Consider the following 26,744-nt stretch of genomic DNA (forward strand, 5'->3'; position numbering starts at 1 on the left):
TTTTGATGGGCGGTTCGTGATTTTGTAAGAAGTGGAAATAGGAAGAGGAACAAACCATTATTAAATACCCCCTGTGTATGGGCCATGCCATGGGTTTTACATGCATTTAATTTAATGAATGGCAAGCCCAGGAATAGTATCCCTGTTTTACAGGTGAGGAAATTGAGAATCTGAGAGATTAAGCAGCCTGTCCAAAATTAATCAGCTAGTAAGGAGCAGAGCCAGGATTGAATATGGATTTCTGTAACTCAGAAGCTCATGTTTGGGCTGGACACAGTGGCTCTCGCCTACAATCCCAGCACTTTGGGAGGCTAGAACGGGCAGATCACTTGAGGTCAGAAGTTTGAGACCAGCCTGGCCAATATGGTGAAACCCCATCTCTTCCAAAAATACAAAAAAAAATTAGCTGGGTAATCCCAGCTACTCGGAGGCTGAGGCAGGACAATTGCTTGAACCTGGGAGGCAGAGGCTACAGTGAGCCAAGATTGCACCACTGCACACCAGCCTGGATGACAGAGGTAGATTCTGTCTCAAAGAAAAAAACTCATGTTCTCTCCACCGAACATTAAATTAGAAATATGTCGGCTGGGCGCGGTGGCTCACACTTGTAATCCCAGCACTTTGGGAGGCCAAGGCGGGTGGATCACAAGATCAGGAGATTGAGACCATCTTGGCTAACACAGTGAAACCCCGTCTCTACTAAAAATACAAAAAAATTAGCTGGGTGTGGTAGTGGGTGCCTGTAGTCCCAGCTACTCGGGAGGCTGAGGCAGGAGAATGGCGTGAACCTGGGAGGTGGAGCTTGCAGTGATCTGAGATCATGCCACTGCACTCCAGGCTGGGCAACAAAGCGAGACTCTGTCTCAAAAGAAAAAAAAAAAAAAAAAAGAAAGAAATATGTCTGAATATACTGTGACCATGATGTGGAAATTGTTCAGTAGAAACTATTTTTTTTGAGACAGAGGGTCTTGCTCTCTTGCCCTGGTTAGAGTACAGTGGCGTGATCACAGATCACTGCAGCCTGGATCTCCTGGGCTCGATCAGTCCTCCCACCTCAGCCTCCTGAACTGCTGGGACTACAGGTGGATGCCACTGTGCCTGGCTAATTTTTTGTATCGTATTTCTGCAGAGAGAGAGTTTCACCATGTTGCCCAGTCTGGTCTTGAACTCCTAGCCTCAAGGGATCCCCCTGCCTCGAACTCCCAAAGTGGGAGATTTACAAATGTGAGCTACCACACCTGGTTGAAACATTTTAATAACCGTTTTGCCTCTCCAGTCAACTTTGTTTTCATATTAATTGCTCCCAGTCTTCCAAGTATATGGCAGGCTGTCCCCAGGAGGTGGCAGGATTGGCAAAGGCAGCATATGATCATTTTAACCAAAGGGACATTAGAACTCTCTGTGAAGGCATAATTAGATGCTGTTTACTTTAAACGTATCTCTTATGTGGACCTGGAAGCCTTGGTCTGTTTTGCTTAGTCGGTCAATATGTGACCCAGTTTCATCTCATACTAAAATACCTTTGTTGTGTTCTTCAAAATTTCTACTGTTTCTGTTATGGACAGTTTGGACAGAACAGTTTCTAGCTTCAGCCTCATATTGTATGAGGCTGTGCATCCACATGTTGCTGTCCTTCTCTTCTTGACTAAGGCAAAAAAGTCAGACTTCACCAGCATATTTTTTAGAACAACATAAATATTTTCCATGGTATTTCTACTGTTCAATGTTATAATGGATAATATAGACTATAACTAACAGCTAAACAGCAGTTTTAGTCATCTTTATATCTCATGTCTAGCACAGTGCATGGCACAAAATAGATGTTCTCAGGAACAGGACAGGGTGCGGGGAGGCACTCAAGGCACTTAGTGTGTGAAATGTGGTGAGTTGCCCTCTCAGGGTCGGCACCAAGTGTAAGATCTCCTGACCTGCTCACTTGCCTCGCCCTAGTCTTGGCCCCAGATGCTTCTTAGAGTCTTTTTAAAAAAATTATTTGAAATTGCTTTATTCAAAGAAGGCTAAATTTTAATTAATTATTTATTTATTTATTTTGAGACCGTCTCACTCTGTCACCCAGGTTGGAGTGCAGTAGCGCAGTCTCGGCTCACTGCAACCTTCACCTCCCAGGTTCAGGCGATTCTCCTGCCTCAGCCTCCTGAATAGCTGGGATTATGGGCAGCTGCCACCACTCCCAGCTAAGTTTTGTATTTTTAGTAGAGACGGGGTTTCACCATGTTGGCCAGGCTGGGCTCGAACTCCTGACCTCAGGTGATCCACCCACCTCTGCCTCCCAAAGTGCTGGGATGACAGGCCTGAGCCACCACGCCCTGCCAAAGAAGCCTAAAATTTGATACAGATTGTTAATGAGCTTTTTCTACACTCTGGGTTGCTAAGTCTTATTCAGTGATGATGAAAGCGTAAAAACTCTTGCCTCATTTGGAATCAAGGGGAGTAATCGGCTGCTTTTCTCATGAAGTGTGTCTCTGTTAGCATTGTATCTTCTAAACCTCATCACTATGAATATTGATATCTCGAATTTTTTTCTCCAGGCAAACTCTGTTTGCTAGTGCTGACACTGCTTATGTCCTAGCATATTCAATTATTATGCTAACTACAGACTTGCACAGTCCTCAGGTAAAGTAGTTCAATGATTTACATGTTGTAGTAGCTAAATAAGTGGCTTTACTTGGGCAATTGAATGTTTTTAAAATGGTTTTTAATTTTTTTTTTAATTACAGGTAAAAAATAAAATGACAAAAGAGCAGTATATTAAAATGAATCGGGGTATCAATGATAGTAAAGATCTGCCAGAAGAGTATCTCTCAAGCATCTATGAAGAGATAGAAGGCAAGAAAATTGCAATGAAAGAAACAAAAGAGCTCACGATTGCTACCAAATCTACTAAGCAGAGTAAGGTCTAATGGCAAATTATTTCTTTTAGTTCTAATTTGTTAGTGTATCAGAGTGCATGATTAGATACTCTGGTGATAAATTTAATGTGCATATCTAGATATCTGAATAGGAAATGTGATTGAACTAATTATTGTGATTATGTTAGGTCTTTTATAATGTCACTGTCTTGCTAGATTTCTGATGAGGAGCAAGAAGGAATTTGAAATTAGTAATCTGAGAACTAAATTACTCCCAAAAAGTGTTCCTTAAAACTTCACTTTAATTCAGTGGTGATTGTGCCCACCTTGATTAGAATTCTATTAGTTATGGCCCCTGGGGAGCTGTCAGTTTCACCGTTTGAGAAGCAGCAAAGGGTAGTGGTTTAGAGTGCAGGCTCTAGAGCCACACTGCCTTAGATCAAGTCCCAGCTCCTCTACTTAGTAATTGTATGACCCTGGGCAAGTGACTTACCTGCTCATTTTTCCCATCTGTTAAATGGTAATAATATTTGTAACGGACTCACGAGATGGTTGGGAGGATTTAGGAGTTAATCATTGTGTATCTTTTGAAACAGTGCATGGCATGTAGCCAGCCCTCAGGTGATGGCTGGCCACACCTATCGTGCTCTTACTTTATAGATGTAGCTAGTGAAAAGCAGCGGCGGCTCCTGTACAACTTAGAGATGGAGCAAATGGCTAAAACAGCCAAAGCTCTGATGGAGGCTGTGAGCCATGCAAAAGCCCCGTTTACGAGTGCCACTCACCTGGACCACGTCCGCCCAATGTTCAAAGTGAGTATCCTGAGAACTCAGCAAGCATGTGGCTAAGCCTGATTCTGAAGCTGGCCAGCTAGAAGTACTCTTTCCACGCTGAAACTCTGGATGTTACTGAAACCTTCCTTCCTTGATAGCTGGTGTGGACGCCACTATTGGCAGCCTACAGCATCGGACTCCAGAACTGTGACGACACTGAAGTGGCCTCCTTGTGTTTGGAAGGTATCCGATGTGCAATCCGAATTGCCTGCATCTTTGGAATGCAGGTAGGTGTTAAGTCAGCAACGCTCCAGAGATACTGGTGGGTTGTGTTCTTTTAGATTTGGCAAAACTTAGAAATGATCAGAAATTTTCAGTTAATCAAGAGTCTTAGCAAACTACTTACTCATGCCTACTGACAAGAAATCCATAGCTTTGTGATGACAGCTCATTAGGGGCAAAAATGGAGATACGGATTAAAACTGTCTTTAAGAATGGGTAGGCTGGGCACGGTGGCTCACGCCTATAATCCCAGCACTTTGGGAGACCGAGGCAGGCAGATCACCTCAGGTCGGGAGTTCGAGACCAGCCTGACCAACATGGAGAAACCCCGTCTCTACTAAAAATACAAAATTAGCCGGGCGTGGTGGTACGTGCCTGTAATCCCAGCTACTCGGGAGGCTGAGGCAGGAGACTGGCTTGAACCCAGGAGGTAGAGGTTGCGGTGAGCCGAGATTGCACCATTGCACTCCAGCCTAGGCAACAAGAACGAAACTCCATCTCCAAAAAAAATAAGGATAGGTAGTGTCCAAGCTACTTGACTGGCTTAGACAAAACAGACTTCCTGTTCATCTGCCTAACTTACCTGCTTTGGTGCTTAAAAATGCTATTTTCTTGTTGTTGTTGTTGTTGTTGTTGTTGTTTTTGAGATGGAGTCTCGCTGTGTCGCCCAGGCTGGAGTGCAGTGGAGAGATCTTGGCTCACTGCAAGCTCTGCCTCCCGGGTTCATGCCATTCTCCTGCCTCAGCCTCCCGAGTAGCTGGGACCACAGGCTCACACCACCACGTTTGGCTAACTTTGTATTTTTTAGTAGAAACAGAGTTTCACCATGTTGGCCAGGCTGGTCTCGAACTCCTGACCTCGTGATCCGCCTGCCTCGGCCTCCCAAAGTGCTGGAATTACAGGCATGAGCCACCGTACCTGGCCAATAGTATTTTCTTTTTAACGTCAGTTTTTATTATAATTTCCCATATTTCCAACTCCTCCCTGAAGAATATGAATATGTCTGTAAACCTTTTGAAACTTGAAAAGTTCAAGCAAATAAATGTAATTCTGAAACTGTTATGAAATTAGGAGGTTAGCAATCCCATGCATCACTTTGTAAGTCAGAAGTTGCACCCCATTTATTCTTACAAACTTAATCTTCTGTTCCCATTCATTTTGCAGTTAGACATTTTCTTTTATACCAAGACCACAAGCTTTGAAGTTAGACCATCTAGTTTTCAAACCCCTGCTCTGCCCCTTCTCCAACCATGTGACACTGGCTCAGCTAATGTCTCTCCAAGACACCAATTCACTTCCTCATTTGTAAACTTGAGAAAACAGACCTGCCTGGCAGAATTGTTGCAGATGTCAATGTATATGACAGTCTTAGCATTCAACAGACATAGTGGAACATGGGCCAGGTAAGTTTGGCTGAAGTCAATTAGAAAGGAGAGAGCTGCTTCTCAAACATGTGGCAGTGCATAGATAGCCTCTGCAAGATGTTCCAAAAGCAAGAGGGCATTAGCATGGAATAACTGTTGAGCTAATGTGCAGAAAGCCAGTCAATGTGCATACAAAAGGTATCAGAGAAGCCCAGTGTGCCAGCCCTGCAGATGTGAGAATGGCCACACTACGGTTGGAGTCACAGTGTTCTCTCTTTGGCTTCTGTTACAGCTGGAACGAGATGCCTATGTTCAGGCTCTTGCTCGCTTCTCCCTGCTCACAGCCAGCTCCAGCATCACAGAAATGAAGCAGAAAAACATCGACACCATTAAGACACTTATCACAGTGGCTCACACCGATGGCAACTACCTTGGGAATTCCTGGCATGAGGTATGTGTCTCTTTGAATTGCCTTTTCTCAGTTAGGAAGACTCCTGGCTTCTTTTATTCATTGTTGATCTAATTTGGTCAGTTCCGTTTTTCTTGAAGTCAAGCCTCACTGTGCCTCATGTATCTGAAAGTCACCCTCTTTGGGGCTGTGAAAGGTGGGGGTGAGTTCAGGTGCACCAGCTCACAGTGAGCACCCTTGCACCCAGCAGCCAGTGTCCCCCATGAAGTGTACTTCTGTTGTTGCAACTTTCTTTCCATATTAGCGCCACTTTGTTTTGTTTTGTTTTGTTTTTTAGTCCTTATGGACCTCTTGGGAGCTTGGGAGCTCCTATCATCAATGTGTAATTTTAAGACAAAGCTAGGAGCCTGATTAGAAATGGTTGACAGTCACGATGAGCTGTTAGGGAGAGTGCCAGTGAGTTCATTCATTTTTAAAACAGTATTCTAAGATTCTCACGCAAGGACATAGTTACTTATGCGTACAACAATGTATTTAAAAAGATATTTGTTGCAGTTTTAGTTTTTCTGGGGAAAAGGGCTAAAAAGAGCTAGATGTCCCAACAATATAAGACATTGCTACTTCTTTAAAAAGGTATGGTACAGCATTTTTTAGAATGTTATGTGGCCATCTAAAATAATGTTGTGGAAAAGAAAGACAGGCAGATAGTGTGTGCTCTCTGATGGAAGTACACAATACTACCTAAGAAATGTTCTAGCCCCAACTCAAATGTGAATCGATTCAAGCCTATATTGCCAGTTTATAGGAAATATAGTGGACAGAGAAACATGTTAGATACGAGGGTGCAGCTTGGAAATTCTAGGTGTGACAGACCTGCAGAGCAGATGACCAGGTTTTTCAGCAAATAGATTGCAAGAAAAATAAGTGGAAGGGAGGAGGGTTACCTAGGAATTAAAAGAGATTTCAGAAAAGAAGATAAAAGATGGTATTAAAGACTATTGTGGGAAAATGGTCACAATAAAATTACAAGTTGTTACAAGACATTGTGAGGCATTGTCTCTCGTGGCAAAATACACAGAGAATGGAGTTTGAAAGGACAGACCAAAGCGTTAACATTCTGTCTGAGAGAGAGAATTATGGAAACTGTTTTGTTCTTTTTTTTTCTTAATTTCTAATTTTTTCTACCATCTGCATGTATTACTTTTTTGTTTAGAGAGAAAACTGTGAAAGAATAGAGATGAGGCTATGAAGAATGTAAAGGACAGTTTGACATAGAAAGAAAATTGCTGTCATCCTTCTTCCCCATGTGGACCACATGGCTCAGAGTAAAGGCCCTAGAGCCCGGCAACTGGGGTCCGATTTGGGGCTCCACCTCTTCCTGCCTGGATGGCGTAGGCAGGTTACTTAGTCACCGAGTCCCACCTTCTTCATCTCTACAATCTTCATAGGGTGGTTGTGAGAATGAACAGGGCTTGGGACTATTTGGCAAGTAGTTAAGAATTCAATAGTGTTACCTGCTGTCATCTCTGTGGCACATGGCTTTGCCCCTCTTCACCAGCGTTTCCCCTGTCTGTCACAATTCTGAGTAGTCCATGTTAGAAATAACTGAGTTATAGCTGGGCACAGTGGCTCACACCTGTAATCCTAGCACTTTTGGAGGTTGAGGCAGAAGGATTGCTTGAGGCCAGGAGTTCCAGACCAGCCTGGGCAACATAGCAAGACCCCATATCTTAAAAAAAATTTTTTTTTAATTACCTAGGCATGCTGGTGCATGCCTGTAGTCCCAGCTACTCAGGAGGCTGAGGCAGCAGGATTGCTTGAGCCCAGGAGTTCAAAGCTGTAGTGAGCCATGATTGCACTACTGCACTCCAGCCTGGGCAACAGAGCAAGACCTTGTCTCTAAAAGAAAAAAATATGTATTTTGAGTTGTGTGCTTTTAAAAATCATTTCCTGCCTTCTAAGGAGCCATAATACCTAGAGAATCAATGAATAGTTGCTTTTTCTTCTAAAACATTTTTTTAGCCTGGGAGATATTATCAATATGAGGTTCCTGCTGCCTGCCAAGTATATGGCAGAATCTAGGAATGTTAAAAACTAATTAGCTACCTGTGTGGTTGTCAGAAGCCCTGAGAAATCAGCTTGGAACTAATAAGCCCTTGACCTTTCAGTATTGGTGACACACTTGAGATTCCAGCTGTCCACAGCTTCTGCAAAAGGGACGGCATTACTAGCTTACTAATAATAATTTAATAGTATCATGCTGTGTGAAGAAATCAGGGGATGATTCTCTTTGGTGGAATTAAGTCTATTTCCTAGTCAAGAGGAAAGCAATTTATAAGTAAAGATACTCGACACTGCTCAGTGGTATAGTGGAGTATACTGGACTCCTGGACCCTGGGACTAAATTGTAAGGTAAGCGTAAAAAGCAACACTGAGTTTCAATGAGAAGTTCCCATGAAAATTCCTTAGGGTTTCCCTGGAGGTCTACGTGCCATTCCTCAGTAAGTTTCATGTAGCCAGTGTTTCCTCTGACAGAAGTTGGGACTAGTTTCTCTTTCTACGGCTGAGCTTCAGGTGGGAGAGGGCCCGTGTGCAGATGTGCGTCCTCAAGCACCAGAGGTGCTCCTCAGGACCAGGAGATCCAGCCTCATCTCCCACTGCATGCCTGCTGTACAGCATATTCTCATTCCTTTAGTTAAACCAATTAACGGTTGCCAATGATTTTAAGTGCTAGGGACTTAAGTGTTCAGCAGTGAACAAGACAGAGTTAATGTCCTCTTGGCATCTAAGGCAGGAAACAAATAAATAAATATATGGTCTAATGCCAAAAAGTGGTACTAAGAAAAAAGAAGTATGAGCAGTGCATGGTAATGGGAAGGTACGATCTCACAAGAAAGATCTCTCTGAGAGGGACACACGTGTCTGAGCTGGGAATTGAAGGAGTGAGCCATGGGGAGACAACATCCCAGGCATAAGGAGCAGTGAGTGCAAAGGCCCTGGGGTAGGACAAGAGATGACAAGTTAAAGGAGCAACACTGAGGCCAATGAGGCTGGTATCTTGTCGTCTCATGAGGAGAGTGGAAAAAGGAGGTGGGGGTGACTAAATGATGTGCCTATTAAGTGGCATGGTGGGAGGAATTCCCCCGCCCCAGTCAAATGCTTTTTCTCTCTTTATTGAGAGTTGCTAAATTTGCATAAACATCTATATGGCATAACTCCATTGAACCAACTTTTTTTTAACAACTAACTTAAGATTACAGTGCCCTTTTTCTAGCTGTAAGGTGGGAACTCATTTCTTCATACCTTCTTTCTCTTAGATCTTGAAATGCATCAGCCAGCTGGAGCTCGCTCAGCTGATAGGAACCGGTGTGAAGACGCGCTACCTGTCTGGATCCGGGCGTGAAAGAGAAGGGAGCCTGAAGGGCCACACATTGGCAGGAGAAGAGTTCATGGGCCTTGGCCTCGGTAAGACACCAGGCCCCCCAGCTGACAGTCACAGATTTGCAAGCTAATGGGGATAAAACCCTTCTTGTCTCGTCAGTACTGTCATGTAAACCATCTCTTCCTTTTGTGCCATCTGACAGTGTATTCATGAATGCAAGTGGACATGCTGCTTCAGCTCCCTTAATTGTGATTAAACTGTTGAGTAGAATGTCTATTTTACCAAAGTCAGTAGGGTGCATTACTTTTCTTTATATACCTGTATTGGGGAGAAAAACTATTTGCTTTAAAATGACCAAATCTCTAGTGACTGGCATTAGAGGGGTGTGTATTTGTGTCTCTAGATTTTAAAGGGTAGATTCAACATTTCTTCCATCTTTATTGGGGGGGCTTGTATTAAACAGTATTCTTATGCAAGTAGAATTATTTCTCTGGCTATACATTGGATTGAGAGACTCTTCTGATAGATGTAACATAGTAATAATAGTAAATAGGGCAAACAAATGTGCCACATCATATTCTGAGCACTCAGTTTATATATTTTGACTCATTTCATGCTTATAACAATCCAATGAGAACAGGGACTGTTACCTTCCCCATTTTGTAATTGAGAAAACTGAGGCATGGGGTGAAAAAATATGAGCAACATCATACTGCAAAGGAGTGTCAGTGGTAGGATTCAAGCCCCAAGCCATCCAACTACAGAGTGTACGCTTCTAGGTCCCATTTAATGAATGGAATAGTACACTGTCATGGTTAAAAGTATGGACTGGAAAATGGGGAATTGTAATAGCACGCACTTCTTTTTTTTTTTTATTTTTTATTTATTTATTTTTTTTTAAATTTATTTATTATTATTATTTTTTTGCCTCTTTTTTTCTTTTTTTTTTTAATTTATTTATTATTATTATACTTTAAGTTGTAGGGTACATGTGCATAACGTGCAGGTTTGTTACATATGTATACTTGTGCCATGTTGGTGTGCTGCACCCATCAACTCGTCATTTACATCAGGTATAACTCCCAATGCAAACCCTCCCCCCTTCCCCCTCCCCATGATAGGCCCCTGTGTGTGATGTTCTCCTTCCTGAGTCCAAGTGATCTCATTGTTCAGTTCCCACCTATGAGTGAGAACATGCGGTGTTTGGTTTTCTGTTCTTGTGATAGTTTGCTAAGAATGATGGTTTCCAGCTGCATCCATGTCCCTACAAAGGACACAAACTCATCCTTTTTGATGGCTGCATAGTATTCCATGGTGTATATGTGCCACATTTTCTTAATCCAATCTGTCACTGATGGACATTTGGGTTGATTCCAAGTCTTTGCTATTGTGAATAGTGCTGCAATAAACATACGTGTGCATGTGTCTTTATAGCAGCATAATTTATAATCCTTTGGGTATATACCCAGTAATGGGATGGCTGGGTCGTATGGTACATCTAGTTCTAGATCCTTGAGGAATCGCCATACTGTTTTCCATAATGGTTGAACTAGTTTACAGTCCCACCAACAGTGTAAAAGTGTTCCTATTTCTCCACATCCTCTCCAGCACCTGTTGTTTCCTGACTTTTTAATGATCGCCATTCTAACTGGTGTGAGATGGTATCTCATTGTGGTTTTGATTTGCATTTTTCTGATGGCCAGTGATGATGAGCATTTTTTCATGTGTCTGTTGGCTGTATGAATGTCTTCTTTTGAGAAATGTCTGTTCATATCCTTTGCCCACTTTTTGATGGGGTTGTTTGTTTTTTTCTTGTAAATTTGTTTGAATTCTTTGTAGGTTCTGGATATTAGCCCTTTGTCAGATGAGTAGATTGCAAAAATTTTCTCCCATTCTGTAGGTTGCCTGTTCACTCTGATGGTAGTTTCTTTTGCTGTGCAGAAGCTCTTTAGTTTAATGAGATCCCATTTGTCAATTTTGGCTTTTGCTGCCGTTGCTTTTGGTGTTTTAGACATGAAGTCTTTGCCCATGCCCATGTCCTGAATGGTACTACCTAGGTTTTCCTCTAGGATTTTTATGGTATTAGGTCTAACATTTAAGTCTCTAATCCATCTTGAATTAATTTTCGTATAAGGAGTAAGGAAAGGATCCAGTTTCAGCTTTCTACTTATGGCTAGCCAATTTTCCCAGCACCATTTATTAAATAGGGAATCCTTTCCCCATTTCTTGTTTCTCTCAGGTTTGTCAAAGATCAGATGGCTGTAGATGTGTGGTATTATTTCTGAGGACTCTGTTCTGTTCCATTGGTCTATATCTCTGTTTTGGTACCAGTACCATGCTGTTTTGGTTACTGTAGCCTTGTAGTATAGTTTGAAGTCAGGTAGCGTGATGCCTCCCGCTTTGTTCTTTTGACTTAGGATTGTCTTGGAGATGCGGGCTCTTTTTTGGTTCCATATGAACTTTAAAGCAGTTTTTTCCAATTCTGTGAAGAAACTCATTGGTAGCTTGATGGGGATGGCATTGAATCTATCAATTACCTTGGGCAGTATGGCCATTTTCACGATATTGATTCTTCCTATCCATGAGCATGGTATGTTCTTCCATTTGTTTGTGTCCTCTTTTATTTCACTGAGCAGTGGTTTGTAGTTCTCCTTGAAGAGGTCCTTTACATCCCTTGTAAGTTGGATTCCTAGGTATTTTATTCTCTTTGAAGCAATTGTGAATGGAAGTTCATTCCTGATTTGGCTCTCTGTTTGTCTGTTACTGATGTATAAGAATGCTTGTGATTTTTGCACATTAATTTTGTATCCTGAGACTTTGCTGAAGTTAATAGCACGCACTTCTTAGGGTACTCGTGAGGATGAGTGAAATGAAATTCTGTGAAGCGCACCAAGCATTCAGCAGGTGTGAGCCATTGCATGTTCTAGGAGCTCTGGATTAGTATCAGTTGATTCCAATTTGTTTTCCTAAATATAGGCCTTTAATACTACAAAAAGGTAAAAGATTATAGAGAAAGATAGATGACTGGTACAAACAAGAAAGCTTATACTAAGGATATGTTTTAAATGCCAAATGCCAAAACATAACTTTACTTTTATCATCAGTGGGTTTTTGTTTGTTTTTTGAACTTGCAGAATCATTCCCATTTATGTCCTGTGTCCCTGCACGTTGACATAACAGGATGCTTTGTTCTAAATACTTGACTGTTTTTGAAGTACTGCTGATGTTGTGCATTGTGTTTCAGGTAATTTGGTGAGTGGTGGAGTGGATAAAAGACAGATGGCCAGCTTCCAAGAATCGGTTGGTGAGACCAGCTCACAGAGTGTAGTTGTAGCTGTGGACAGGTAATGATTTTATTCTTCAGTGACCCTGAACTACCCAGTGGTTTGGTGGCCTCTCTATAGTTACTGGACATGAATGATTCCTAATTTGTTTAACTGATACAAGTGTTGTTACCTACAAATTGCTTAAGCGTCACATTTATTTGCATTTTGACCTTTTAGAAAAGTTATAACTTTAACATTGTGACAAATTATGTCAAAAATAAGAGTTTATATTGATGTTTAAATTACCTTGTTTCCTTAGTAGAGATTATTTTTTTAAAAATCACAAGAAGAGTTTAGGATTAAAAACCTACCCATGCTCACACCTGTAATGCCAGCACTTTGGGAGGCTGAGGTGAGCGGATCACGAGGTCAGGAAATCGAGACCATCCTGGCCAACATGGTGAAACCCTGTCTCTACTAAAATACAAAAAAAAAAAAAATTAGCCAGGCATGGTGGCACATGCCTGTAATCCCAGCTACCGGGAAGGCTGAGGCAGGGGAATATCTTGAACCCAGGAGGCAGAGGTTGTAGCGGGCCAAGATCGTGCTATTGCACTCCAGCCTGGGCGACAGCGTGAGACTCTATCTCAAAAAAAAAAAGAAAAAAAAAGCCTACCCACGAATGAGAGTTGGCTGAGTTGACAGGTTCCTTTTTTTTTTTTTTCTTTCCCCTCAAAACTTTTCTATTATTTCTCTTTACTCAAAACTTGACCTAAAAGTCCAGGAGAGCTATTTCCCATAAAGAAGCTTCGTACTTATTAACAATCACTCTCCGTTTCCTTTTCTTTCCTTCCCCCATTCCTTAGTCACTGTAACCTGATCTACAGATTTGCCTATTCTGGATATTGTCTCATTGTCCATCTTTCCCTTTTTATTTTATTATTTTAATATTCATCATATTCTATTAACCACGTGGTTTCCTTATACCAACATCTTTCCCTTTAATTCTATCCTTTTTCGACTCATGTATGTTGCCTCTGTTGTTAAGTGCGTATAATGTCATGTCTTTTTTGTTCCCATCTTCTCCATTATTATGGCCTTCTTTGTGTTAAATAGATATTTTCTAGTATATCATTTTACTTCTGGTCATTTCTTTTACTGTATCTTATGTATTGATTGATTGATTGATTGATTGATTGAGACGGTCTCGCTTTGTCACCCAGTCTGGAGTGCAGTGGTGCGATCTTGGCTCACTGCAACCTCTGCCTCCCAGGTTTAAGCGATTCTTCTGCCTCAACCTCCCAAGTAGCTGGAATTACAGGCATGCACCACCATGCCCAGCCAATTTTTGTATTTTTAGTAGAGACAGTGTTTCGCCATGTTGGCCAGGCTGGGCTCGAACTCCTGACCTCAAGTGATCTACCCGACTTGGCCTCCCAAAGTGCTGGGATTATAGGCATGAGCCACTGCACCTAGGCTTCCCCGTCTTTTGATGTGTCACTTTCTCTTCTGCTCACTCTAGGCTTTTCTGCTTTCAACTCAGTTCACTTTCCTTGAACTGTTCTGTACTTCTAATACCACGTCGTTTATTTCGGTGGAGGTGTCAGACCTGATGTTTCCTCTCTGCCTTGTCTGAGAGTTTGAGAAACTTCATCTTACAAATCTAATTAAAAAGAAAACTGTGTGACCAGAGGTCATCTGGCTTTTATGCCCAGTGCTAAGACGGAAGCAGAATTGCCCTCAGGCTACCAAATCTAATGTTTATTTTTTATTTGTTTATTTTTTCTTTTTTGAGACAGAGTCTGGCTCTGTTGCCCAGGCGGGAGTGCAGTGGTGCAATCTCGGCTCACTGCAACCTCTGCCTCCGAGTTCAAGTGATTCTTCTGCTTCAGCCTCCCAAGTAGCTGGGATTACAGGTGCCCGCCACCACGCCCGGCTAATTTTTTGTATTTTTAGTAGAGACACGGTTTCACCATGTTGGCCAGGCTGGTTTTGAACTCCTGACCTCAAGCGATCCACTCTCCTCGGCCTCCCAAAGTGCTAAGATTACAGGTGTGAGCCACCACACCCGGCCTAATGTTTATTTTGTCTGGAATTATCTTCCTAGAATTTTTACTGGATCTACCAGACTGGATGGAAATGCAATAGGTATGTATTTGACTTACCTGTGACAACTGCAGAAGCCTCATGCTGTGACCGTCTGACTGTTCCTAACGAGGCTTTGCATGTGTTGTCGGGTCTGGCCTGTAGTTGACTTTGTCCGCTGGCTGTGTGCTGTGTCCATGGATGAACTGGCTTCCCCCCACCATCCTCGCATGTTCAGCTTGCAGAAGATTGTGGAGATATCATACTACAACATGAATCGGATCCGACTGCAGTGGTCTCGAATATGGCATGTGATTGGAGATCACTTCAATAAGGTAACTCTTCAAATTTAAAAACCATTCCTGTTAAAAAAAAAAAAAAGTGATAAATAATTTGCCCAGTCTTTTAGATGCCTCTAATTCATTTTCCCTGTGGAGTCAAGGACAGCTTGATAGGAATAGTATCACACTTATATATTGGTAGAATTCATGTAGAATGAATTAAAAATTCAGTGGTATTGAAAATACTTTAATATCCCACATGAAGGATGTTGGCTAAGACTACAAAGATTATTACAGTCACTGGACAAATACACTGATGTTTGGAAGCATTGTTAAATGAAATCCAGAAAGGCCTTTTAAATAACCTAATGTTAAGTTACGTTCCAGGTAGTTTCACTCTTCAGTGTCACTGCTTCTTGTATTCTGGCACCCATTGCCACCATTCTTCTGAAACTTTTGTTGAAAAAATTAATATTTGGGCCAGGCACGATGCCTCATGCCTGTAATTCCAGCACTTTGAGAGGCCAAGATGGGTGGATCACGAGGTCAGGAGTTCGAGACCAGCCTGGCCAACATAGGGAAACCCCGTCTCTACTAAAAATACAAAAAAATTAGCCAGGCATGGTGGTGTCTGCCTATAATCCCAGCTAATAGGCTGAGGCAGGAGAATCGCTTGAACCTGGGAGACAGAAGTTGCAGTGAGTCGAGATTGCACCACTGCACTCCAGCCTGGGCAACAGAGCAAGACTCCGTCTCAAAAAAAAAAAAATAATAATAATTGTTTTTAAATCAGTAACAAGCCAAAGACACGTCTGGGTTCTAAAACTGACAACTGTTGGGTATAAACCAGACTGAACTTCTTCCTTGTTATCAGAGGTTTTATTATATACATACAGATATATGCACACATGTTGAATAAATAAAATGTCAGATATGTTTTATCACAGCAAAAAAAACTGGGAACAAAGTGATCAAAAGAAATTTACGTGGCTGGGGGCGGTGGCTCACGCCTGTAATCCCAGCACTTTGGGAGGCCAAGGCGGGTAGATCACGAGGTCAGGAGATTGAGACTGTCCTGGCTAACACGGTGGAACACCGTCTCTACTGAAAGTACAAAAATTTAACCGGGCGTGGTGGCGGGCGCCTGTAGTCCCAGCTACTCCGGAAGCTGAGGTAGAAGAATGACGTGAACCTGGGAGGCGGAGCTTGCAGTGAGCTGAGATTGCACCACTGTACTCTAGCCTGGGCGACAGAGCTAGACTCCGTCTCAAAAAAAAAAAAAAGAAAGGTATGTATGTATGTATTTGTGATGTCATTTGCCTCTTAAGGGAAACGTAATAACTTAATAACAGCTTCCTACCAAAACACATTTCATGATCTCAAGAAAATTTTCTCAAGCCTGGAGGTGAAGAGTTATAATACTAATGCTTAAAAATAGTGTTAGTAAAAAAAAATCCAGAAATTCTGTACATTGAATAGAGGAAAAAAGTAGTCTCCCAATGAGGTATAGAATAATCAATGGGGTGCTGGTAAATGATTCGTAGCATCTACCAGTTTCTGCATGTAAATACCCTGCCACAGCCAATTTAAAGTTAGCCATATGATGTAACTAGGGAAGTGATGGGCACCCCGTCACCTCTTGTAGACAGGTGCTAGTCTACCACACCACTCCACTAAAATGAAGCATTGTCAGATGTAGGCTTGCTTCCAACTTGGTGCATCAGCTAATGAAAGTTCCTTGTTTTTCCATCAGCTCAAATTAAGGCACCTTACAGCACAACATCTGTTTTACAAAATAATCTGAGTGCTTCATGCTGGGCAGTGAACAGATGAGACCCCTGCCTGCATGGAGCTCACCCTCATTTGATGATAAAATAACTGATGGGAAAGGATCAAGCGTGTCATACATCAGGGTTATTGAGAAAACGTGGTCAGGGAAGGTCCCTCTTTGGAGGTGGCCTTGAGAGGCACAGGAGCCTATGGATGACCCAGAGGAACTATTTGTTGAGTGGATGGTATCACTTTAAAGAATCAACTAACTCAACACCATCTTTCCCACTATTCTGAGTAAACAAATTCCTAATTGGATCAGTTGAAATAATTGATATGAATTTGCTTGAGAAAGAAAATGTGAATCATTGTCATTACTGTACCTTGTATTCTTGTTCAAGCATGTGACAGCTAAGCCAGAACAAACGCTGCTCATTTATTCCACAAGATCATTTGGCTAGCAACTGTGGAATCCTTTGTTCTCTCAGAAATTACTAGCCAAAAGTGTTTTGGTAAACGTTTTCCCAACTCTTTAAAGTCTGCATTTTGTGTTCATTGGGACTTCTGTTTTGGGAGGGGAACGTCAGTTTACTCAAGTTACTTTTCCCACCTGTGATTCTGTTGTGATGACTCTTCGTGTGCCAATTCTCAGTATGTATGGACCACTTATGGGCAAGGTTGGGACATAGGGTGGCAGGTGGGAACCAGACATTTCATTGTCATCAGCTTCATTACAGATGTTTATTTAATCAGTGCTGTTAAGCACCAGGTCATGGAAAACTCAGGAACTCTTTTTTTGAGACAGTTTCACATTGTCGTCAGGCTGGATGGCTGTAGCTCGATGTCCTCTCATTGCAACCTCTGCCTTCCAGGTTCAAGCAGTTCTCCTGGGACTACACACATGCATCACCACACCCAGCTAATTTTTGTATTTTTAGTAAAGACAGGGTTTCACCATGTTGGCCAGGCTGGTCTGGAACTCCTGACCTCAGGTGATCTGCTCCCCTCAGCCTCCCAAAGTGTTGAGATTACAGGCGTGAACCACCACATCCGGCCCTCACTCTGGAACTCTTAACTTTCCACCTCCTTGGAAAGATGTTCTGGGGCACTTAAGAATCTTGCGGATTTGAAGAAGTGTAGATGGCTCAGTACAGCTGTAACTTAGCCCTCAGGTGCTGGCAGGGTTGTTCGCACAGTCACATGATTCTCTTGAACTAGGGGTACAAGCCGTGTGTCCTGGGTGAACAAAGCTGCACACTAAGCATGGTGTGTATGCCTGGAGCATCTCTTTTCCCTGGATTTTTAAGAAGGGAATATTCTTTTTGTTAGCCTCTAATTACATTAATATACTCCCCTTTAAACAAAAATTACAGCTAAAACACCTTTGGCCACCCTCCTCCACACATCTGGCCCTCCCCAGAGCTAATTATTCTTACCAGTTTGATGTGTATCTTTCCAGACATTTTTGTTTTTATGTACATACGTATGTACTCATAGAAATATTACCGATAATATTGTCTTGGTTTGTTTCGCTTCTTTAAAAAAAATATTATACATGGCATTTTGTAACTTGTTTCTTCCACTTAGCAAGGAATCGTAAAGATTTAACCATGTTAGCATATGTATATTTGTTCTCTTTTAAAAAATTGTAATAAAATACATGTAATAGGCCGGGCACAGTAGCTCACTCCTGTAATCACAGCACTTTGGGAGGCTGAGGCAGGCGGATCACCTGAGGTCAGGAGTTCGAGACTAACCTAGCCAACATGGTGAAACCCCGTCTCTACTACAAATGCAAAAATTAGCTGGGCGTGGTAGCGGATGCCTGTAATCCCAGCTACATGGGAGGCTGAGGCAGGAGAATATCTCGAACCCGGGAGGTGGAGGTTGAGGTGAGCCGAGATCATGCCATTGCATACCAGCCTGGGCAACAAGAGCAAAGCTCTGTCTCAAAAATAAAAGAAATAAAATAAAATAAGATAAAAATAAAATAAACATCTTAACAATTTTAAGTGCGCAGTTCAGTAGTGTTAGGTACACTCAACATTGCTGTGCAGCAGGTCTCTAGGACCCTTTTCATCTTACGAAACTAAAACTGCATACCCATTAAACAGTAACTTCCACTTTCACCCTCCTGACCACAGGCAACCACCATTCTACTCTGTGTCCCTAGGAACCTGACTACTCTGGGTACCTCATATAAGTAGAATCACGCTGTTTGTCCTTTTGTGACTGCCTTATTTCATTCAGCATAGTAATGTCTTCAAGTTTCATCTGTGTTGTAGCATATATCAGAATGTACATCCTTTTCAAGGCTAGCTTTATTCTCTCTCTCTCTCTCTCTCTCTCTCTCTATTTATTTATTTATTTATTTGAGATAGCGTTTCGCTCTTATTGCCCAGACTAGAGTGAAGTGGCAAAATCTTGGCTCACTGCAACCTCTGCCTGCCAGGTTCAAGCAATTCTCTTGCCTCAGCCTCCCAACTACAAGCAATTCTCCTGCCTCAGCCTCGCAAGTAGCTGGGATTACTGGCACCCACCACCATGCCTGGCTAATTTTTTGTGTTTTTAATAGAGACAGTTTCACCACGTTGGCCAGGCTGGTCTTGAACACCAGACCTCAGGTGATCCACCCACCTCAGCCTCCCAAACTGCTGGGATTACAGACATGAGCCACCGCGCTTGGCCCAATTTTTATTTTTTTTATTTTTATTTTTATTTTTTTTGAGACTGATCTTGTTCTGTCACCCAGGCTGGAGTGAAGTGGTGCCATCTTGGCTCACTACAACCTCCACCTCCCAGGTTCAGGCAATTCTCCTGCCTCAGCCTCCCCAGTAGCTGAGACTACAGGCATGCGTAACCTTACAAAGCTAATTTTTGTATTTTTAGTAGAGACAGGGTGTCGCCGTGTTGGTCTTGAACTCCTGGCCTCAGGTGATCCTCCCGACTTGGCCTCCCAAAATGCTGGGATTAAAAGTGTGAGCCACCACACCCGGCCACAATTTTTCATTATTACAAATGATATTGCTGCATTATATTTGTTAAAAATAAAACATTGGCTGGGCACGGTGGCTCATGCCTGTAATCCCAGAACTTTGGGAGGCTGAGGCAGACAGATCACCTGAAGTCAGGAGTTAGAGACCAGCCTGACCAACATGGTGAAACCCCGTCTCTACTAAAAATACAAAAATTAGCTGGGCTTGGTGGCGGGCACCTGTAATCCCAGCTACTCATGAGATCGAGGCAGGAGAATTGCTTGAAGTGGGGAGGCGGAGGTTGCAGTGAACTGAGATCATACCACTGCACTCCAGCCTGGGTGACAGAGCCAGACTCCATCTTAGAAAATAATAATAATAAAATGAAATTTAAAAAAAAAGAAGAAAATAGCGCATTTTAAATGTGTATTTAATTAACTATGCAATACTGATTTTGTCATTACACTTAAATAAAATTGGAGAGATCATAGCCAAGAAATAGCATTTTCTTTTCTCCTTAGGTGTGTTTTCCCTGAATGTTTGTTTTGAAGGCAGGCTGTCTGTCTTTGCTGTTGAGAGACCCACATCAGTTGTTATTACACTATACCTGTTTCATATCAGTTCCTGTTCTTGCTCAGGTTGGCTGCAACCCTAATGAAGATGTGGCTATCTTTGCTGTTGACTCATTAAGGCAGCTCTCCATGAAGTTTCTTGAGAAGGGTGAATTAGCCAACTTCCGTTTCCAGAAAGATTTTCTGAGGCCCTTTGAGCATATTATGAAGAAAAACAGGTATGTGTTTTACTCTGGAAGACCCGTGGTCAAATTCCCCGCGGGGGCTCCCTGAAGCCCTCCTAACACTAACCACATGGTTAATTTTTTTCCTCCCTTGTCAGTGGAAACAAATAGAATAAATAGACTGTGATTCACGTAGATTTTCCGTAAATAAATCACTAAAATCTATGTGTAACCTTTCCTAGGAGGACAGATGTCACCCTGCAACTTGTAGAAAATATGTCATGAACCCCTGTTGGGGCTGGTGCTCAGGGAGGTTAAAGAAAGAGCCATTGCAGAAACATCCTCAAACCAGGATAAGAATTGTGTGACCCAGCACTTCTCCCCCAGGGAGGTCATAAAAGATGTCAGGACACCAGACCCTATGAAGCAGCCTACTGTTCATTTATTCACTTGGCCTGTACTTATTGAGGCCTGCCATCTGCTAGGTACTATAAAGAAGACATTTTAGGCCGGGCGCGGTGGCTCAAGCCTGTAATCCCAGCACTTTGGGAGGCCGAGACGGGCGGATCACGAGGTCAGGAGATCGAGATCATCCTGGCTAACACGGTGAAACCCCGTCTCTACTAAAAAATAGAAAAAACTAGCCGGGCGAAGTGGTGGGCACCTGTAGTCCCAGCTACTCGGGAGGCTGAGGCAGGAGAATGGTGTAAACCCGGGAGGCGGAGCTTGCAGTGAGCTGAGATCCAGCCACTACACTCCAGCCTGGGCTACACAGTGAGACTCTGTCTCAAAAAAAAAAAAAAAAAAGATATTTTAAAATCCCTGTTTTCGGCGGGGCGCGGTGGCTCACACCTGTAATCCCAGCGCTTTGGGAGGCCAAGGCAGGTGGATCACCTGAGCAGGAGTTCGAGACCAGCCTCGCCAACATGGTGAAAACCCGTCTCTACTAAAAATACAAAAATTAGCCGGGTGTGGTGGTGGGCACCTGTAATCCCAGCTACTTGGGAGACTGAGGCAGGAGAATCGCTTGAACCCGGGAGGTGGAGGTTGCAGTGAGCCAAGATCACGCCTTTGCACTCCAGCCTGGGCAACAAGAGCGAAACGTTGTCTCAAAAAACTAAATAAATAAAAATGAAACAAAATTTCTATTTTCATTCAGCCTCAAATAGTTGCACCTGGGTGTGATGGGCATACAGGAGTTCATTACATATTACTCTACTTTTCTCTGTGTTTTAAACTTTCCATAATAAAATTTTAAAACAAATCTCTGTTTAATTCCAATAGAAAAACAAATAAATATCAGTGGTGGTAATGTGCTCTGAAGGGCATTATGTATATCAAGGTAAGGGGATAGGGACGGAAGCTCTCTTTCATCCAGGGCAGCCAGCTAACATGTGTTTGGTAAGGGGACCCTCAGGAAAAGGCCTGATGGAAGTCAGGAATAAGCCAAGAGTGGCCATATGCTGCCTTGGCATCAGAATTATGTACGAGGAAGAGCAAAAGCAAAAGGCCCGTAGCAGGTAGTGCTTGGCATAGGTAAGGAGGGCAGTGTGGTTTGAATGGAGGGAACAAGGCAGGTAGTAGAAGGTGAAGTCCCTCCCAGTGGTAGCAGTGTACCTAGCTCACATAGGAGCTGTCAGCCATTGTCAGCACTTTGGCTTGCTCTCTGTGAAAGATGGAAGCCATTGGAGGTTTTTTGTTGTTGTTGTTGTTTTGTTTGTTTGTTTGTTTTTGTTGGAGATGGAGTCTCGCTCTGTCACCCAGGCTGGAGTGTAGTGGCGCGATCTCGGCTCACTGCAAGCTCCGCCTCCCAGGTTCACACCATTCTCCTGCCACAGCCTCCTGAGTAGCTGGGACTACAGGCACCTGCCACCACGCCCGGCTAATTTTTTGTGTTTTTAGTAGAGACAGGGTTTGACTGTGTTAGCCAGGATGGTCTCCATCTCCTGACCTCGTGATCCACCCGCCTCAGCCTCCCAAAGTGCTGGGATTACAGGCATGAGCCACTGCACCCAGCCTGCCATTGGAGGATTTTAAGCAGAGAACTGAAATGATCTGACGTATTTTAAAGGACCACCCTGAATTTATCCCTGGAAAATGAGGAGCAATAGGATGAGGTAGGAATCCATTGTAGTTGTCCAGGTTTGGACCAAGGTGGGAGCAGTGGCAGTGATGGATTAGATTCTGTGCACATTTGGAAAGGGAATCTTACCATGTGCTGATGAATTGGCCATGGAGCATAAAGGAAGAGATGTCAAGGATGACTTTTGGACCTAATTCCTCTTGTCTGCCACTCCCCTAAAAGTTGTACTTCAGATCAGCCTGGATCTTTTTTTTTTTTTTTTTTTGAGATGGAGTTTTGCTCTTGTTGCCCAGGCTGAAGTGCAATGGTGCGATCTCAGCTTACTGCAACCTTTGCCTCTCAGTTTCAAACAATTCTCCTGCCTCAGCCTCCCAGGTAGCTGGGATTACAGGCGTACACCACCATGCCCAGCTAGTTTTGTATTTTCAGTAGAAATGGAAACCATGCTGGTCAGGCTGGTCTCAACCTGACGTCAAGTGATCCACCTGCCTTGGCCTCCCAAAGTGCTGGGATTATAGGCGTGAGCCACCGCACCTGGTCTTTTTTTTTTTTTTTTTTTTTTTAAAGAAAATGGAAGTGCCCAAGCTGGATGCCAGAGCAGGCTGTTAGGGTAGTGAATAAAAGGGCACCAGAAAAGTTTCCTTGATGTGTCTCTCTTCTGGTGTCTGTATGTCTGCTTTATTGCTCATTTTAAGAGAACCAAAATTAAACCCAGAGTGTGGCATCACCCTTTAGCAAATACACAAAAATATTTTACTGCCTTTGGGAGCACCATTGAGAGTGCCTGAGGAGACCGAGTCCTCACATGGCCAAGCCACGTGTGCAAGCCTGATTGCATGGAAGCCCTCATCTCCTAACTCCAGGCCTTCCCTGCCTGTCCTATTCCCATTTGAAAAGGGGCAGGGTGAGTTTAGAATCACATGTTGTCAGGCACTCTCAGATACTATCAGTGGAACTGTAACTTACTGTAACATTTCCAAAAGCATTTTGGTGATATGTGTCAAGAATCCTGATATTTTTGTGCCCCTTTGACTCAGTAATTCCACACAGAAAATAGTTTTCTAGAAAAAAGCAGAAACTAAATGAACAAGTGTTAAAGTAAATGTTGGTACAAGCACAACATGGGATATCGTTTCACTCTTAAAAATGTTCACAATGTTTGGCCGGGTGGGGTGGCTCACGCCTGTAATCCCAATACTTTGGGAGGCCGAGGCAGGTAGATCAGCTGAAGTCAGGAATTCGAGATCAGCCTGGCCAACATGGTGAAACCCCGTCTCTACTAAAAATACAAAAATTAGCCGGGCGTGGTGGTGCATGCCTGTAATCCCAGCTACTCAGGAGGCTGAGGCAGGAGAATCACTTGAACGTGGGAGGTGGAGGTTACAGTAAGCCAAGATCACGCCACTGCACTCCAGCCTGGATGATGAGAGAAACTCCATCTCAAAAAAAAAAAAAAAAAGTTCATAATGTTTATAATGTGGGAAATGACTAATAACAGTTTAGAGAAAAGGACAGGTTGTAGAATTGGACAGACAATATAATAGGGATAGTTAAATGTATCTCTCCATATGAAATACCATATATCATGTAAAGGATTTTTTTTTTTTTTTTTTGAGATGTCTTGCCCGGTTGCCCAGGCTGGAGTGCAGTGGTGTAATCTCGGCTCACTACAATATCTGCCTCTCAGGTTGAAGCTATTTTCCTCCCTCAGCCTCCCAAGTAGCTGGGATTACAGGCGTGCACCGCTATGTCCGGCTAATTTTTGTATTTTTATTAGAGACGGGGTTTCACCATGGTTGGCCAGGCTGGTATTGAACTTCTGACCTCAAGTGATCCACCTGCTTCAGCCTCCCAAAGTGCTGGGATTATAGGTGTGAACTACCACACCCAGGCAAATTTTTTTTATCATCCTTTTTCTGCGTTTTCCAAAACTTTTACTATCATCCTATCTTACTTTTAACAATCAGGCAAAAAACATAATAAATATAGTTTTGTCAAAAAGTTGCTTTATTCTCCATGGAGAGACAACCATGAATTCATTTTTATTATATATGGAAGTTACTTATGTTGTGTAGTCAGTCCTTTGTTATCTGCAGGTGACATGTTTACTTTGTGAACTTTCAGCTAATTTTTAACTGTTTTGACTTTCTCCTTGCCTTCTCTAAATGGCCTTTCCTATTATCGGTTAGTGTGAGCCTGGAAGACAAACATGAATGTCATTCTAAGCCAGATAAAACTTGAAAGTCATGAGCCTGGGAGACAGAGGTTGTAGAGTCGAGGTCGCTCTCCTGCATTCCAGCCTGGGCAACAGAGTAAGACCTTGTTTCAAAAAAAAAAAAAAAAAATCGAAAATCAAACCTGCAATCCCAAGGCTACTGTACTGATTTTTAAAACTAGTACTATCGAAGTTATAGGCTTATATAGCTTTCCTTCTTGCTGTTTGTGAGATAATAAGGTTCCTCCATAATCGTATGTCTTAACAGGTTGTGAGACAATTGCGGCTGTTCCAGAAAATCAGCCATTTTCTCTACAAGTTTTGCTTTATAGTAATTTAGGCAAACATTGCACCTTAAATTATATATGTATGCTCCAGTCCACATACATGCGTTTATCGATAGGTATATCCCTGCCCCCAAATCTAAGAAGATACACACAAGAATTTAGTAATGATTATCTCTAGGTGGCAGAATTATATTATTTGAAATGTTTTTGGCCAGAAAAACTGACCAACAGTGACTTAAACCGCAAGGCTATTTATTGTTTTCGTAACAGGAAAGAAGTCAGAGGCAAGCATTCAACTTTGGTTCCATGGCCTGGATAGGGACTATTTGAGACCCAGGTTTTTCCTTTTGTTCTTCCATTCAGAGGGTCAGCTTTTCAACCTTGAGTTTATTGTTTCGTGATTGCAGGATGGTGGTTGTAGCTCTATGCAGCATGCTAGGTTTGGAATGAAAGTCAGAGGAAATGGGGCAGAGCCCAAATGTGAATTGCTATGTGCTATAAGAAATGTTTAAGTGCTGCTTCTAAGGGATGTTCATTTCTCTTCCCATTCTCCAAAGTACAGATGATATGGCCATCCCATTCCTTCCTCAGGTCTCCCACCATCCGGGACATGGTGATCCGCTGCATCGCCCAGATGGTGAACTCCCAGGCAGCCAACATCCGTTCAGGCTGGAAGAACATCTTTGCTGTGTTCCACCAGGCAGCCTCTGATCATGACGGGAACATTGTGGAGCTGGCCTTCCAGACCACTTGCCACATTGTCAGTAAGTGGCTCTGTTCCCTCCCTACTGATGTCCCACCTGCACGTCTAGAAGGGTGTCACTTACTTGCTGTCTATTTTACTGCCTACAGGGACTTCCCTACCTTGGCTCTACTGTGATATAGTAATGTGCCAGGCAGTGTTATAAGCACTTGATGAGTATTAATCCTCATTTTAACTCGTTTTGACTTTCTCCTTGCCTTCTCTAAATGGCCTTTACTGTTATCAGTCAGTTTGGGTCCAGCAGATAAACGTGAATGTTATTTCAAGCCAGATGAAATTTGAAAGTCAAATCAATCCCAAGGCCACTCTAATGACTATAAAAGAAGTACAGTCAGTCCTCATTATTGGTGGATTCCGTGTATGTACTCACTAAAATGTATATACATTAATAACGCCACAACCAGTACTCATGGTGCTTTTGTGGTCATTTGCCAACGTGTGCATGCACAGAACAGCAAAAACTTGAGTCACCCAAGGCGCACATTCCCCGTTGTGGTGGAAGAAGGTGGTGCCCTGCCTTCTTGTTTGAGCTGCCATGACATAAACAAGTGTGCTTTCTGTGGCCTATCGAGTGCCATGTTTTTTTACATTTTTGTGCTTTTTGTTGGTGATTTATTTCACTGTTTAAAATGTCCCCCAAGCATAGTGCTGAATGCTGGGTAGTGTTCTACGTGCAGAAAGACTGTGATGTGTCTTATGGAAAAAATATGTGTGTTAGATGAGCTTCCTTCAAGAATGAGTTACAGTGCTATTGGCTGTGAGTTCAGTGTTAATGAATCAACGATATCTATTAAATAAGGAGTCTTTTCATCAGGAACACACATACAACAAGGTTATGTCTTGATCAGCTGATGAAAATGTTCTGACCAGAGACTTGCAGGCATCTAGCTGCCTATCTCCATATTTTCCCTAAGAGCCATGGTTCAGTATTCTTGAATTCAGTGTTTATGGCAACTTTATAGAATGTAACTCTCATGAATAGTGAGAACAGACTATCCCATTATTTCCCCCATGTTACTAAAGAGGAAATTGAGGCACAGAAAAATAAATATAACAACTTGCCTGAGGACACACAGTTTGGATGTAGTAGAAACAGGACTTGCACTCGGGCAGTCCAGCCCAGCGTTAGTGCAGTGTCCGCCTCCTCTGGACTGACCAGGAGTCCTGGGTTCTGCCTGCAAGCATGTAACATGATGTTTACTT

General features: G+C 42.7%; 1 protein-coding gene across 5 annotated transcripts in view; it reads left to right on the forward strand.

The window, feature by feature from the left end:
* The window catches only part of ARFGEF2 (ADP ribosylation factor guanine nucleotide exchange factor 2), a 114,394-nt gene that overhangs the window by 61,199 nt on the left and 26,451 nt on the right, over nucleotides 1-26,744 (forward strand). For all 5 annotated transcript variants that reach the window (XM_015148796.3, XM_028828499.2, XM_015148797.3 and 2 more), the window contains exons 17-27: nucleotides 2,550-2,634; nucleotides 2,739-2,910; nucleotides 3,531-3,682; nucleotides 3,802-3,930; nucleotides 5,582-5,740; nucleotides 9,016-9,163; nucleotides 12,325-12,424; nucleotides 14,454-14,494; nucleotides 14,597-14,766; nucleotides 20,096-20,247; nucleotides 25,370-25,542. In XM_015148796.3, coding sequence (XP_015004282.2) covers nucleotides 2,550-2,634; nucleotides 2,739-2,910; nucleotides 3,531-3,682; nucleotides 3,802-3,930; nucleotides 5,582-5,740; nucleotides 9,016-9,163; nucleotides 12,325-12,424; nucleotides 14,454-14,494; nucleotides 14,597-14,766; nucleotides 20,096-20,247; nucleotides 25,370-25,542 — 1,481 coding nt within the window. The remainder of the gene's footprint in view (nucleotides 1-2,549; nucleotides 2,635-2,738; nucleotides 2,911-3,530; nucleotides 3,683-3,801; nucleotides 3,931-5,581; nucleotides 5,741-9,015; nucleotides 9,164-12,324; nucleotides 12,425-14,453; nucleotides 14,495-14,596; nucleotides 14,767-20,095; nucleotides 20,248-25,369; nucleotides 25,543-26,744) is intronic.

Source organism: Macaca mulatta, chromosome 10, assembly GCF_049350105.2.
Source record: "Macaca mulatta isolate MMU2019108-1 chromosome 10, T2T-MMU8v2.0, whole genome shotgun sequence".
NCBI lineage: Eukaryota > Metazoa > Chordata > Mammalia > Primates > Cercopithecidae > Macaca > Macaca mulatta.